The sequence below is a fragment of the Manis javanica genome, chromosome 1 (assembly GCF_040802235.1).
Source record: "Manis javanica isolate MJ-LG chromosome 1, MJ_LKY, whole genome shotgun sequence".
Taxonomy (NCBI): Eukaryota; Metazoa; Chordata; class Mammalia; order Pholidota; family Manidae; genus Manis; species Manis javanica.
This window is the reverse complement of record NC_133156.1, coordinates 143,408,687-143,424,050: the sequence shown is the minus strand read 5'-3', so window position 1 is coordinate 143,424,050 and position 15,364 is coordinate 143,408,687. Positions and strand designations below refer to the sequence as shown.

At 43.8% G+C, this 15,364-nt stretch overlaps 1 protein-coding gene and 1 pseudogene across 1 annotated transcript; both read left to right on the top strand.

The window, feature by feature from the left end:
* Positions 1-90: 90 nt before the first annotated feature.
* On the top strand, positions 91-12,625 carry CCT5 (chaperonin containing TCP1 subunit 5). Its single transcript, XM_017658819.3, has 11 exons — positions 91-283; positions 2,701-2,761; positions 3,278-3,442; positions 4,545-4,743; positions 6,551-6,743; positions 6,821-6,970; positions 9,056-9,175; positions 9,842-10,027; positions 10,634-10,771; positions 11,228-11,408; positions 12,435-12,625. Exons 1-11 carry the CDS (start codon positions 179-181, stop codon positions 12,560-12,562), a joined length of 1,626 nt encoding a protein of 541 aa, XP_017514308.1. The 5' UTR covers positions 91-178; the 3' UTR covers positions 12,563-12,625.
* Positions 12,626-14,496: 1,871 nt separating this feature from the next.
* Positions 14,497-14,609, top strand: LOC118974067 (U6 spliceosomal RNA; annotated as a pseudogene).
* The last annotated feature ends 755 nt before the right edge of the window (positions 14,610-15,364 follow it).

Genomic DNA, 15,364 nt, shown 5'->3' with positions numbered 1-15,364 from the left:
AGGCCGCTGATTCCAGAAGGTACTGTCTGGCATTAAATTAGTCTCGGGTGAAAAATGTATCTCATGCGGCAGTACTGCGCTTGCGCGCGCTCTTGTGCCCTCCCACTGGAGGAAGGTACGTTCTCGGTTCCGGGGTGGTCTCCGCCGATTGTGGCAGGATAACCGCTGCTGCGGCACCATGTCGTCGGTTGGGACCCTTGCCTTTGATGAGTATGGACGCCCTTTCCTCATCATCAAGGATCAGGACCGCAAGTCTCGTCTTATGGGACTGGAGGCCCTTAAGGTAACGGGACCGGGACACGCGGTGGGATGAGGGGAGGCGGCCAAACCCGATGGCTCTGCGCCTGCGCAAGCTGGGAGCGTTTCTGCCATGTGCTCCCGGGAAAGGACTGGGGGCCCGTTCTCGTGTTCAGTCCGGCACCCCGCTCTTTGGGCTCGGAGGGCCGACGCATAAGCTTGTAGTCCCGGATTGGGGTCTAGGACCGAACTGCAAGCGCCCTGCAGAGTTGGGTGGGGCGGCTTCAAAGGCGGTGGACCCGCGCATCTCCGCTCGTTGCCTCCGGCGGGCAGTCGTTACATCAGTAAAATACGAAATATTCTGCTGTTTAACCTTCGGTTAGTGTACCTGTAACAGCCCCGAAAGAATGAGGCTCACTTTTTTGTCACTTCTTAAAGGTTCAGACGGTTATAAAGTACTTCAGCTTTTAGTACCTTTATACATGGATATTACTGGATGTGACGTCCAAAGACAAAAATGTACACCCTTAAGGAAGAAAATACTACCGCAAGAGTGGGAAATGGACACAAGTAGCCATCATACAAGGCGGTGTGTGACCAGTATAAGAGGGGATACTGACAAAAGTTGGAGGGTGTTCTTAAGACATGTGATTGAGACTGGCTTTTGAACAGAGATGGAGTAAATGCTTTGAATGGGAGAGCGCTGGTATTCTTGGGAGAGGGAACAGCAAAAGGCGAAGACTTGGACCAGAAAACTCGTGGCACGTTGTAGGGCAAAAGAGCAACCTGGTTTTGATGAGCAGTCTTTTATATTACAGTAGTTCTTAAAACTTCCGGGAAGCTCTTGAATGCCCCACAATCAAGATGTTCTCCCTGGGAAAGAGGGAAGCTGAAAGGGGGTTTTAAGCAGAATCACAGTTTAAGCTCAGTAGGAAGTAGCGTTTGGAATGGACATGGTGCTGACAAAGTGCAGTGGAGGGAAGCTTTGAGGGGACACTGACTGACTTAGGGTTTGTTATAAAGTGAAAGGATCCAGGACTGTTACGCGTATAGCCCTTGTCACCAGGTCTAGGGTGCCCCTGTTAACTTAGTGTGTTCAGGTTTCACCTGAACAAATTAAGAAACGGTACATTCTCCTAGGGACTACTTGTTGACGTAGGACATGCTGCACGACCTTCCTGAGCCTCCTTTCTCCCTGGGGTTAATGGTGGTCTGTCAAGCTGAGGAGAATTAAATGGGGTTCCTTGAGTTACTAATCTGGTAGGTACTCAAGCTATTTGTGTTACATACTCAGTTTCATTTTTTACCCAAAGGGACCAACAGTGAGTAACATCCAATATCCACAACCAGTAGAACAGTAATGGACAGGCTACAGGTTACTTTGCATCTGCCATTGTGTTAGCCATTTTACATGCTTATTTCATGTAATCCTCACACTGAGAAAGATATTACTTTACAGAATTGGAAGCTTGGCCCCAGAACAGTTAAGTAATTGCCTAAGGTCACCTAGCTAGTAAAAGAACAGAGTCATGGTTCAAGCCCATCTCTGACTCCAGAACCAGTAGTCTAGAGCCCAAGTTCTCAGCCTTAGCACTGTTAGCAACTGGGGCCAGATCATTTGTGTTGTGGGGGACTGTCCTGTGTAGGGATGCTAAGCAGCGTCCCCAGCCTCTGTCCAGTCCAGGGCAGTAAACAGCCCCCTCCCCAGTTGAGAAGATCAGAAACATCCCCAGGCATTGCCAGATATCTCCCAGGAAACAAAATTATACCCAATTAAGAACTACCTTCCTGTAATTCTTATCCTTTAAAAATCCCATTACACAGACATCAAAAAGTATTTTAAAGATTGCCAGTATTTTCACAGGACCTAGTGAACTTTGAGTCTTTTGTGTTGACTGGGCAAGGTTTCAAGGAATTGTGTTTGAACTGCTTTGGAAGTTACTCGGGGTTTTGCTGGGTGGAGGACCTTGTGTTCATCCCTGCTTCAGGGATCAGAAGACATGGCAAGCATAGACCATCCTCACTGGGAGGTTATGAGGTCTCAAATTGTGGACGGCATTGAAGGAAAAGCTGAAGCTTATGATTGGCTGGAGCAGTTAATAGAGTCTGTTTCTGCAGTAAATCACAGGGGCACCTCAAAGTGCTGGTCACAGCTGGACTCTTCACATGAAGCTAGTGTTGCAGAACAGTCTTACAAGGCCTGTCAAGTCACACCTACTCAGCCGCAAAATGGTTGGGTAGGAAAGCCTGCATCATAGACATGTTGTGGGCTGAAGGGAGAACTGCCTGCTAAAGCCAATATTTGTAAATGTTATCACACATAGATTTAGATCCGTAATAGCTTCTAGAGAATAGAAACTGTCTTAAGTGATTTTTGTGATTGTCATCTGTGTGCTTTTAACTATTAAAATCATGTACAACTTGAATACTTGCTTTTCCTGTTTGTTTCATTGTTTCATTTAGTCTCATATAATGGCGGCCAAGGCTGTAGCCAATACAATGAGAACATCACTTGGACCAAATGGTAAGAGGCTAACATTCTGCATGTTTTAACAAATGTTTTAAATAAAGAAATACTCAATACAACTTCTTTATAGAAAGTTAAGGAACAAAACCAGAACATCCTAGTCCCCTAATACTGCTAAACATTGTTGTTGTATTCCAGGCTGTAAACCCATTTATAATCATAATGTGTTAACAATTTTGGGTCAGATTTCTTTTTCCAACTTAACATCATTTTGTTAGCGTTTTTTCAAATCCTAGTTGTCATTTTTTGTGATTGATGTTGCATTTAGTCATGCCCCATGACTTCTTTTTGCCATTTCTCTCATTTTAGCTCTTGAGATTGTTCCCAGTGTTTTGCTTTGTATTAGGCAATCTAAAAATGTCTTCAGGCATATACTCTTTTATGTATGTTGAAATTTTGTTTACAATAAATTCTGGGAACTGAGTCAAGAGGTCCAGCTTTTATAGTGCTTGGTACAAGCTGCCAGTTTTTCTTCCTTTGCTCAGTGCCATTCTGACATTGCCATCTCCTTAGGGCTTGATAAAATGATGGTGGATAAGGACGGGGACGTGACCGTGACCAATGATGGCGCCACCATCTTAAGCATGATGGACGTTGATCATCAGATTGCCAAGCTGATGGTTGAATTGTCCAAATCACAGGATGATGAAATCGGAGATGGAACCACAGGAGTGGTTGGTAAGAAAAGGCAAAATATCCTTTTTATATGTAAGAAATGTTCTTTTAACTCATAGGGCTAATGCACTTGCAGAAAACCTCACTCTGAATCAAACTATGAGCCTGGCAAATCCAAGGTGAAGGACACACTACAAAACAAGTAGCCCAAACTCTTCAAAAACTGTTACTGTCTTAAAAGAACAGGAAGTGGGTGGGAGGGGTGATTTAGATTAAAGATGCTGACAAGAGATGACACTTGGCTGATGTGTAGAGCCCGACTAGGTGCTGGGGTTTTTTTGTGTTTTTTTTTTTTTTACTATAAAAAATGTTTGGGACAGTGTTTGTGGGTTATGTATTCTATTAATGTTAAGTTTCCAGAGTGAGCCTGTTACATTGCCACAGTGGAAAAGAATGCCCTTGTACTTAGCAGCTGTATTTCGGGGTGACGTCATGATTTCTGCAACTAATTCTTAAATAGGTGAACAGAAAAGGTGTGTGCATGTGTAGAGAACACAAACGTGGCAGCGTGTTACTAATAAGTGATCTATGGTTCATTTTACTATTGCATTTTTTTATGAAGGTCTAAAATACTTCAAGTTGAGGAACACTGAAGAAAGACCTTTAGTGATTCCTTTTCTGTAGATGAAATGTTAATTCATCCAGCAAACACTGAACTAGGTACCAACCACTGTTGTGAATGTTCTTGGAGTGTGGCAGGATTAAGACAAAACTCTCATCCTCGTGGTGCCAAAATGAAGGGGTCGGGGAAGGTTATTGATAAATCATATATGTTTAAATTCTCCTAACCACCAACGTAAATTTCACAGAACAGAAATCTCTGGCCTAGGAAATGTAAGAGGTTTTCTCCCCTTAAAAAATGTGTTTATGTTACATTCTTTAGTTACATTCTGTACAGCACTGAGAATTGAATATCCATTTGTAAGGGGAGTCCTATTAGGCCTTTGCCAGAAACCAAAACAAAGGCTCCCTTTAGTCTCTTAAAAGATGCCCAGCTTAGCAGCTTAATTTTAGAACCTCCATATTTCCAGGGTAGCATCCCACTTGTACTGATAGTCAAGCTTTAGTGCTTTCCTGAACTGGTTGTGCACTGTCTTGTCTGCAGTCCTGGCTGGCGCCCTGTTGGAGGAAGCTGAGCAGTTGCTGGACCGCGGCATTCACCCGATCAGGATCGCTGACGGCTATGAGCAGGCCTCCCGCATTGCCATCGAGCACCTGGACAAGATCAGCGATAGTGTCCTTGTTGACATAAAGGACACTGAGCCCCTGATTCAGACAGCGAAAACTACACTGGGCTCCAAAGTGTACGTTTACAGCACAGTGTTCCTGTTAGCATTTGTAGAGGAGGAAAAGTTTGTGCGCTAATTCCGAAAGGCAATACAGACTAGTGGCTTCTTAGGGTTTGATGAGCTGCTTTCTGTTTTTGTTACTTTGGTTTGCTTTGTGTTTAGTGCAGGTGCAGACACATGCAGCTGGTGGTGTAATTGAAGGCTAAATGTCCAGACCTGGGTATTAAATCTTCTCAGTATTTGTAAAATACATAATCCTTTAATTTAGCAGAATAGTCTGTGTTAAAAATCAAGCAGGAAAGTGTCCTTGGGAATATGTTAATTTGCAAAACACTTTTGTCATTTCCTTGCTGGAAGCCCCTTCAGAGGAGGACACTTCATTAAGCAAATGAGTTCCTGGTCCAGGACTTAACTGTCCCTGGTCCAGTAAGAAGGGGCAGTCTTAAAATTGACTTAGCATTGGGTGTTTCTGACATTTACATAATGCCTACTATTTGGCGGGCCTGCTGCCTCATCTGGGGGCTTGGAAAGAAGCCCACAAAAGACAGTCCCTGCGCCCTGGAGACTCAAAGCAGCCTCAGCCAAGAGACCCGCTTACTTTAAACAAAAATAGGGACTTATGGACTCTTAACCATGGTGTAGCATGAAAATCCAGCATGAAGTGCTCCATTACGGTTTGAATCAACATCAGTCTGAGAAGTTTTTTGATTTGTGAATGTGGTGGTTTAACATGGTCTCACTGCAGAGAGGTCCAGGGAAGTGAGATAAAAATGCGCCTGATGTCTGCACATACCTTCCCCAGGTACCTTCTTTGGTGCCACCTATCCTCCTCCTCACAGGTCTTAGCTGAGACTACTGAGCACACGTGCCCACTCGGGTGGCCTCTGGTCACAAAGGGCATGATTTTCCTCATGGAAGGAAAGTAGTACACTTAGTTGAAATGTGCAAGTTTTGTTACTGCTTTAGAAGTTGACTCTGCTGTACTTGCAGGTATTTATAAAACCCAAGTATGTATAGGTCTTTACTATAGAAAATAGCCAAATCAACTGATAGAGGCCAAATATTTTCAACATAAGGCAAGATGCTGTACATCACCTACTTAGTATACTAGCATTGTAATTCCAAGGTTATCTTTTCTAGATAATTTAAGATTTTAGTCACTGTATTTCAAGGACTGAACTGAAGTACAGTGGTTTTTCCAAATCAAAAGTAAGTTTATTGAGCAGTTTAGCCCAGTGTTTCAGAGCTTCCAGAACAGAGTACATCTCCCATCTGTACCTGATGCCATGGTGGGGAATTTCCACAGAGGTGGAAGGTCACATTAGATCCTTTAACTGTTCAGTGCTACACCTCATTTAGATAAAGATTGGCTTTTCTTGGGTAATTTTTTTATCTTTTTCGTTCTGTTTTGGACATTTGAAATACTAATAGTGTTCTGAAAAAATAGAAGAGTCTTAAAAATTTTAGTTCTTTCCATACATACTTCAGCAGTCTCTTGGATACATTCATAATGGAAGGAGAACAGTAAGTTACAACGGTAAGTTACAGTAAGGGTTAGTGGACATAAGGTGTGATTCTCTTCCCATCACAGTTGGTGGTTCCTTTTGGTGCCCATGGATCCCAGGTAAAGAATCCCTGCCCTAAGCTACTGAACATGCAGCCTGGGGTGTATTCCCTTCTACAGACTCTGACAGCATTAGTTTTATAAACTGTCTTTGAGTTGAAGTATGTTGTATTTGAGTACCACATTCCATCGTGTTCTGCTTTGGTTGCAGTAACTGGTAAACAAATGTGAAAGCCTGGTTTTGTTTGCTTTCATCAGGGTTAACAGCTGTCACCGCCAGATGGCCGAGATTGCAGTGAACGCCATCCTCACTGTGGCAGATATGGAACGCAGAGACGTTGACTTTGAGCTCATCAAAGTAGAAGGCAAAGTGGGCGGGAGGTTGGAGGACACTAAACTGATCAAGGGCGTGATTGTGGACAAGGACTTCAGTCATCCACAGATGCCCCAAGTAAGTCAGGGCCTTCCCAGCTTGGGCTCTTCCTGAACTCCACACCTGCCATCTCACAGTTCCCTTTCTCCCCGTAGCAAGTAGAAAATGCTAAGATTGCGATTCTCACCTGTCCCTTCGAACCCCCAAAACCAAAGACAAAGCACAAGCTGGATGTGACCTCTGTAGAAGATTACAAAGCCCTTCAGAAATACGAAAAGGAGAAGTTTGAAGAGATGATTCAGCAGGTAAGTCTTAGCTATAGCTCTAAGTGAAATTTAAACTCCTAAACCATACAGTTGGTTAGCTGTAGGTAATAAATATGTGTGGTGCTAACCTGCATCATTTTGATACTTTATTACACAGCTACAGATAACATGTAATCGGTACATGCCTTCTTTCTTCACTTCTAAATTATAAAATTAATAATCATTCACAATAAAACAAATGGTACAGATAGACTGAAAGGGGAAATAAGTCTGATTTAGTCTTAAAATGGTACTACTGCCTGAGGTGCCTGAAAAGCGTTGACTCAGTTACCTTGAGCTGTCCTTTTGATTTTACTTTTGTGTTTTTCCTGGACACATTTAAGCTAGTACGTTCAAGGTGCAGGCGATTTTACTGTAGCTTACGACATATTTAAGACCTCTAGATGTAAGTCTTAGATGAAAGAGTTACTGGGTAACTAGTGATTCAGTTCTTTGCTTGTAGAAGTCAGTGACCCTTCTGCGGCTACTAGTATTTCACATGCACGTACTTGCAGTGCCTTTTTGGGGACGCTATCCTTAGGAATTTAAAGCACCGGTATTCAAGGATACACAAACATGTTCATCGATTAGAGCATTAGAACATTGTTTATCATAAAACACTAGAAGCTATTTTAATGTCTGTTTTTTAGGGGAATAGTTGAATTCCTTTGTTCCTATGTGGTACATTTCTCCTTGTCTACCAGACACCAGGCACTATTGTAGACACTGGGATGTATCTGTGAACCAAGCAGAGTTCCTGTTCTTGTGGCACTGAATACAGGAGAAGTGGGGGGGATCTGTTAGAGACACCAGAGGAGGCCTCTCTTGGGTGCTCATTTGTGGGCAGAGACCTAAGTAAAGTGAGGGAGCAGCGTGTCTGGGTGAGGAGCATTCCAGGCTGAGGTGATGTGGCTGGGGCAGCTTGTGCAAAGGCCCTGAGGCAAGAAGGTGGTTGGCGAGTGGGAACAGCAAGTTTGAGGGGATGGGGCGTGCTGGCAGGAGTTTGTAAATAAGAGCCCGTTTTCTGGGCTCTAGGGCTGCCGGGGGGCAGGGGTTGGGGGGCGGCTGAGGTGCCCTGGGCAGAGGGGCTTTGGGAACTAAGGCCAAGGGAGTGGGCAGGCCTTGGTCATTGTGCAGGTTGCCAGGGATGGTAACAGGAATAGTGATGGGCCAGATGCTGACATTCTAAAGAATGATAGGAAATGACTGGAAGAACAACATTGTAGGTAGCTGTGAGAAGCAGGAAAGACCCCTATCCTGTCTGAGCACGTGGGAGAATACGAGAGCCGTTTGAGGAGAAATGTGAGGGCAGGTTGGGTATCAGAAGACAGCCAACATTTGTTCACACCAAGAATGTGACAGAAACACTGCAAGAAAGAGCTGGCAGTTAGCAGGCTGAACTCCAGAGGGCCTGCTGGAAGGTTCCAGAGGGTCAGGGATGGAAGAGCCAGGTATGGATGATTCAGGAGGCATTGGTGAAGAAAGAGGGCAACAGTAGTTGTGGGGCATGATTGTCATCACAGGTGTTGGCCTGGGGAGAGAGGGACAGTCTGATGACTGCTGCCTCCTTGGGACAGATCATTTGGCCATTTGCAGGGGGGTGGGAGGTGCCCCTCACTGGAAGCATGGTCACCTTTGTTGGCCTCTAAACTAGTATGTTCACCGAAAGACGGTAGTCCTCTCTAGGGAAAAGCAAATTGAAGAGAAATGTATATCAAAGGATTCCATTTACATTAACACCAGTGAAGCTGCCGCATAGGTATGTGTGACAGGACAGACCTGTGGGTCTGGGGAGAAGTGCTTAGCCTTGTTGACACATTCTTGTTCTACGTCACTGTAAAAGTGGAGTTCAGCATGAATTACTTTTAAAGCATAGTTTTAAAGATGAAGTGATTGGCATTGGTATGTGCTTATTGGGAACTGGGGGTGACAGTGCAGACCCTTGGACATGCCCCTCCTCCTCGTTCTCAGTGTTTTACTGCCGGGCACCCACCTGACACACCCAACCACGCAGCTCACATTTCTTCAAGCAGCGCAAAGACTACCTCTCTATTAACGTGGTTGCTGTGGGGTTTTTTCCCTCAGATTAAGGAAACCGGCGCTAACCTAGCTATTTGCCAGTGGGGCTTTGATGATGAAGCAAATCATTTACTTCTTCAGAATAACCTGCCTGCGGTTCGCTGGGTAGGAGGACCTGAAATCGAGGTAGGAAGCTCTGTTGGAGGAACTGTTTGAACAGAGGGCCGAGCTTACAGTGTGTGTATGTATTTGGTGCTGTTTTGACGTGCTTGCCTTGAATTACCACCTCGTGCCAGTGCTCCATACATGGGGCAGGGTGGGGTGAGCTGGGAGAGAAGTGCTAGTCTGACTGTTTCAGTAACAGTGCCATGTGCCGCTGCTGTGGTGTGGCATTTGGAAATGCTGTCCATGTGTCCCCCGCTTGGCCCTCTCATTGGCTCTGAGGCAGGACGACCTGGTCTTACCACTCAGTGGCAGCCCAGTACTTAGAGCCATCCCACACGAGACCGGGCCCTGCGTGTACTTGGCCTCATGGTCCTCCCAGCTGCCAACACGCAGAGGGGATGGCTGCCCAGAGCTCGCTTCCGAGGCCATCGGGAGATGAGGCCCAGAGCTGTGGGGCCGCATGGAGAGAGAGGCGGCAGCCCCGGAGCCAGGCCCGTACTCCTAGCTCCTCGGAGCCTGTTCCTGTAACAGGCTGTTGAGGTTGGACTTGGAACTTCCCAGCCAGAGTGGGATAGCATTGCTAGTGAACAGGGTAGGCATTAGATCAAGCTCGGCTGATCGGTGGTAAAGTTTGAAAGTTAACTGTGCTGGGCTTTGTCTCCCTTCTCCCTGACCCATGCCCATCAGCTGATCGCCATTGCCACAGGAGGGCGGATCGTGCCGCGATTCTCCGAGCTCACAGCCGAGAAGCTAGGCTTTGCTGGGCTCGTCAAGGAGATATCGTTTGGGACCACTAAAGACAGAATGTTGGTCATTGAGCAGTGTAAGAACTCCAGAGCTGTCACCATTTTCATCAGAGGAGGAAATAAGATGGTGAGAACGTAGTTACTTGGCCTGCAGTTTTTCCAGTTTTGGTACATGGTTTTACTTTGTCCTTAGTGTACTTAATTGAGACACAATTGTCATTTTTCAAAAAATAATTTTACTCAAGGCAATGATCACTTAACCTGGTGTAAAATTACCACAGACCATGTTCTGTTGTCAGTTCTACGAGGCACACTTGCCTTTCTTCAGTCCCTTAGGTAGAAATGCGAAACTAAAGTAAATAACCATTGGCCATCTCTCACTCTCCCCCAGTGGGTTTTTAGTACATTTTAACAAGTGAGACTCACCGTGAGGTTTTTTGTCAGTTTTGAGGGGGTTTTTGACCCCTTCACTTGTCCTGGAATGAGTCACTGGCTACTGCTGCTTGGTTTTTTTTTAGCTACATTACAGAGAGGAAAGGTAGGATAAAATAGAAACCTGGTAACAAATATTCTGGCATGTTCTCCATTTGTTTTAAGCAAGATGATTTTATTGGGGGTGGTTAGGGATGTTTCCAGTACCCAGGATGCACTTCAGTTAAACCAGACGTGCTAGGTATTTGGCTTAAAATGAATAGATCCTGATAATACTGATTCAGCCAACATTTTTCCCTAGATCATTGAGGAAGCAAAACGATCCCTTCATGACGCTTTGTGTGTCATCCGGAACCTCATCCGTGACAATCGTGTGGTGTACGGTGGCGGTGCTGCTGAAATAGCGTGTGCTTTGGCGGTTAGCCAAGAGGCAGACAAGGTAACGTATGTGCAGGCCTCAGTCACTGGGACAGGGTGGCCTGAACTCTGCACTTTGTGAGCCAGCGGGGCACCAAGCAAAACTGGTGCAGACTCAAGGGAACCAGAGCATCGGGAGCTGTAACAGGTGTTGTGCTAATTTGATGTCCATGCAAATACAGGTGACCATGCACTACCATTTCTCAGCCTTTTTCAGCCATTCCAGCCTTGACAATAATAAAATTCCATATAGTCTTTTATTTGAAATCCTAAGTCAATTAAATGCCATAACCAAAAATAAAGTAGTAACATTTTTACCTTGTAGTAACATTTTATTCTAGTGGATTAGAAGCCAGCCTATTCTTAGAATTCACGACTTAGCATTCAAGTGTGTAATATGACTATGTTTCCAAATTGCTCCTGGTGTTTGGAGGGTTTTCTTGCCAAGCATGCTTACCATAATCCTGTCCCCTTCCAGTGCCCAACCTTGGAGCAGTATGCCATGCGAGCTTTTGCTGATGCACTGGAGGTCATCCCCATGGCCCTTTCTGAAAATAGTGGCATGAATCCCATCCAGACTATGACTGAAGTTCGAGCCAGACAGGTGAAGGAGATGAACCCTGCTCTTGGAATTGACTGTCTGCACAAGGGTACAAATGGTAAGAAGCTGCTGCAGTGCAACTCTCGGGGGCTGTGGCTTGGTTAGATTGAGTGATTTCCTTCTGTGTGGCTACACAGTTTGTAACATACTCTATGAAGTTACCATAGCTTTATAAATATGCAACATACTTTAGGTGTTCAGGCCCTTAATTTTAGAATGTTTGATTTGATCACCTTGGGGTTTTTGATTGCAAGTCCTAACAACAGAAAACTAATCTCAACAACTGCAGTGTGGTATTTGTACCAAAGATGACTACCTACCACTTTAATCTCTGGTTTTAGAAAGTAATTCCCATCTTTTTACACAAAAGTCTGTCAAAGTGGGTTATGGGTGTCATATAAAACAACTCTGAGAGTTGACAGCTTGTTCTTGGTTGTGTCCCATAACTTAGGAGTGTTTTGTAAATGTGATGTCCTGTCTAGCCATTTGTGTGGTTTCATCTGCTGAAAAACTTGAGACGATGGTCCCAGTGATTTCCGTATCGTCTGGCCATGTCTGCAGTACAGTCGGTGCTGACACAGAGGTGGACAGTTTGTGTTCTCAGCAGTAGAGGGTCATTCTCCTTTCTGTGGTCACAGCCGGAGGAATTTATTAACAGTAGCAACTCTTTGTTAAATATTTAAGTTTTTTAACTTGAATACATGATTGTACTAAAGTTCACCATTTTTTGGTCTTGGAATTGTTACACTCAAATTTAACTTCTTTCGGGTTTAATAAAATTACGATATTGGGTACTTGTGGGATGAGTTGTCACTGAAAGTCTTCACCTTTTAGCTAATCTGTCCATCTTGAATTTTAGCTTATTGATGAAGAAAGGTGCCCCCACACACCCCTCTCTCTAGTAACCAGGTTCAAATTCCAGAATGTCCTTGGAAGTAATGAAATCATAGTCTGAAAATGAAACTGGGACTAAGTGGCTTGCATATTTATATCAAGTTTTACTGTGATTCCATAAATTGAAGCAAATTAATAGTATTAAATATATAAACTGTTTTAGGATAATCGATTAATTTGTATTTTTCAGATATGAAGCAACAACATGTCATAGAAACCTTGATTGGTAAAAAGCAACAGATATCTCTTGCAACACAAATGGTTAGAATGATATTGAAGATTGATGACATCCGTAAGCCTGGAGAATCTGAAGAATAAAAAAAAATAGAATAAACTGGAGGAATGTCCATGGCTGTAATTAAATAAATAGGTGGCTTGTGATGCTTCTAGTTATTTATTACTGCGTCTTTTTACAGACACTGTAGATGCTGGAATAAAAAGAGCTGGGTAGATGTTGGGTAACCATGGTTTCACTTGTTCAAAAACATGTAATTATAGGGATACTGTCTCACAAGCTTTTATATTCATTATATTAAAGGGATCTCTTTAAACAACTTTTATCTTCTGTTCTTCAAGTTGAACATTGTAACAATAAAATGCTGCCTTAATAGAAGGTGTTTTTTAATAAGCTATAGGAACTAATTTAACAGCCAAAACAATTGTTCTCAAGGTTATTTTAACATTAAGAGGAATATTGTGTCAACCTTATTAAATGCTGCGTCTGTCCAAGTTGGTGGGTCCTTTGATTGTAAAAGACTCATTATAGGGATGTCTTCAGCGCTGTGGGGTTACACAATACACAGCCTGGGATATGGTTAGTGCTAATAGGACCAGCATCAAAGGGTTAATGTCAGAGGACAGGACAAGGAGAGGTAAAGTGTAGAGATAGAGAAATGGATTAAGTGGGAGGAAATGTCTTAACCTTCACCATGTGTAAGAAAAGGCATTTGGACTTAATCCTACTTAACTAAAATAATGCTGGCGAATAGTGACAGCCCTAACTTCAGGCCAGGTCTTGTTTTGAGACCACCTGGATTGTCCCAATTCTCACCTGTGAATGGGATCACTTGCTTACTATTCATAGCATCTCCTAACCAATAAGTAGGGTGAAACCTATGCAATCTATCCCAAGTCTGTGCTGTGTGCTGGTGTATTGTTGGTTCTGTAGAGAAAGTTCATTTATGTGCCATCAGGGAGTGTGCCAATAGGTCTAATCATATTCCCTGGAAGGCTGGTTCTTGTCTAAATAGACTTTAGTAATAGGTTTCAGGGTTGCCTTCTGTGAACCAGGACACTGACCAGTCTTAACTGTTAGGTCATTGTATTTTCTCTCTACATTAATAAATTAGTAGTTTGGCCAAGTAAATATGTGGATTTAGGTGTAGTTGCTAATACCTTTCCTATCTTTAGTATGTTTTGGGGACCAGACAGTTGAATATTAAAAAAGTACTGAAGTATTTTTATTGAATAATAAACTTACGGAAAATACAACCTCGTTTTTTTCCATCATAAAGTGAATTGTGAAGTGTGCTGTAATAACACTTATATTTTGGGTGTAGTGTCATAGAATCAAGTCAGCTATAGACCCACTCATACCTCCAACATTGTAGTTTGGATGAGTTGATTTCCAAGGATTGATGCTAACTTGTAAAGAGCATACAGCAGCTTGCTTTGGACCAGTCTAACTGAAAGTGCTCGAGGTTGTAGAAGAGCCGATAACCACTCCTGCCTTCCAAAAATGACCCTCACAGATGTTGCTGGTGTTTTTTGAGGTTGAGAGAAGTAACAGTATTGATAAAATGAAGGTTCCTGTGGTGAGGATTCTCACCTGGCCCTGGTTGGCTAGCTCACCACGCACGTGGGCAGTGTGTTGTTATTGACTCTAAAAGAGCTCCACCCAGTGCCCTGCGCAACACAGTGGCATGGCTGCAAGGCTGCAGGAGAGGAGAGCAGACCAGAGGCTGGACAGGTGGCAGCACCAAGGACAGAGGCCCAGAGGCAGAGACCAGCCTGCTGCCTGCAGACTTGCTCTGAGTGGACAGGATTTCAGTGATTAACCTGTTACCATGGAAATAAAGGGGTATAATCCTTTCACCCCAAGAACATTCTACTGTCATTTCTTTGGTCACATTGAATCCATAGTGAGTGTACCTGGGGCTGAGACCCATTGGCAAGATACATGGGTCACAAGTAGAAAAAAAACCTGTAGAGGTGTTTCACAACTTTGATTTTGTTTCATTAAAAGTACCTCTGTGCTTGCTTCAGCAGCACATAGACTAAAATTGGAACGATATAGAGAAGATTAGCACGGCCCTTGTACAACGATGTACAAGGATGACAGATTCGTGAAGCGTTCCATATTTAAAAATGAAATAAAAAGTACCTCTTCACGGTAGTGTGGTACTGTTATTTTTCAGCTGTAGAGCACTTGCTGAGTTGGGTGTCCACGGCACTTGAGCTGACTCCCATCTCATCCCATGCATAGCAAGAGCAGCTAAAGGCACTTGACCTTAAGGCCATATTCCCATGCAGGACCCAACATTTTCCTGTTGCCTTCCAATTCCTACATTGGTAGGTTTACTTGGTGTTTGTTAAATGGCCTGGTCTTCGATTAGAAGCAGCCACTCAAAAAGGTACCAATGCTGCTTGAAGGGCTGAGAGGCGGGGCTGTTCCATGTGATGGAGTTTCTTGGATCCTTTTTCTTCTCTGTTCTTGGTGGAACATCTCCACTAAAGGGTCAGGAGTTTGGGGTCAGAGGTGGCCGGGGTAGGTTAGTAATGAAAAATCAATAATCAGTATTTGTAAGCATTGAGAAGAGTTCCTCCATTTAAGTGCTGCTTTTAGGCAACCTTGCAAGATGAGTTGTCTCAAGCACCAGAGAAGAGAAGGTGTCAGAGACCAGTGGCTACTTAAAGGACGTGTTGAAGGTCAGGGAATGAGAATGACACCAGAAGTAAAGGTGTTTTAAACATGCGTTGGGTCCTAAGTACTTTTTGTTTTCTAAAGATACAGTGGTTTTCCAAGTGTGGTCTGTGGATTTGGGGTCCTAGACATTCAAGGGGCTGTGAGGTCCCTGTTTTCCTACTAAGCTTACTTGCCTTTTTTGCTGTGTGGACAGT

Bases quoted from the DNA above. Each gene is read 5' to 3' on its own strand.
- CCT5 (XM_017658819.3), top strand. From the start codon at position 179: ATGTCGTCGGTTGGGACCCTTGCCTTTGATGAGTATGGACGCCCTTTC. The intron at 284-2,700 runs GTAACGGGACCG...TGTTTCATTTAG, and splicing joins TGGGACTGGAGGCCCTTAAG to TCTCATATAATGGCGGCCAA. The intron at 6,971-9,055 runs GTAAGTCTTAGC...TTTTTCCCTCAG, and splicing joins TTGAAGAGATGATTCAGCAG to ATTAAGGAAACCGGCGCTAA.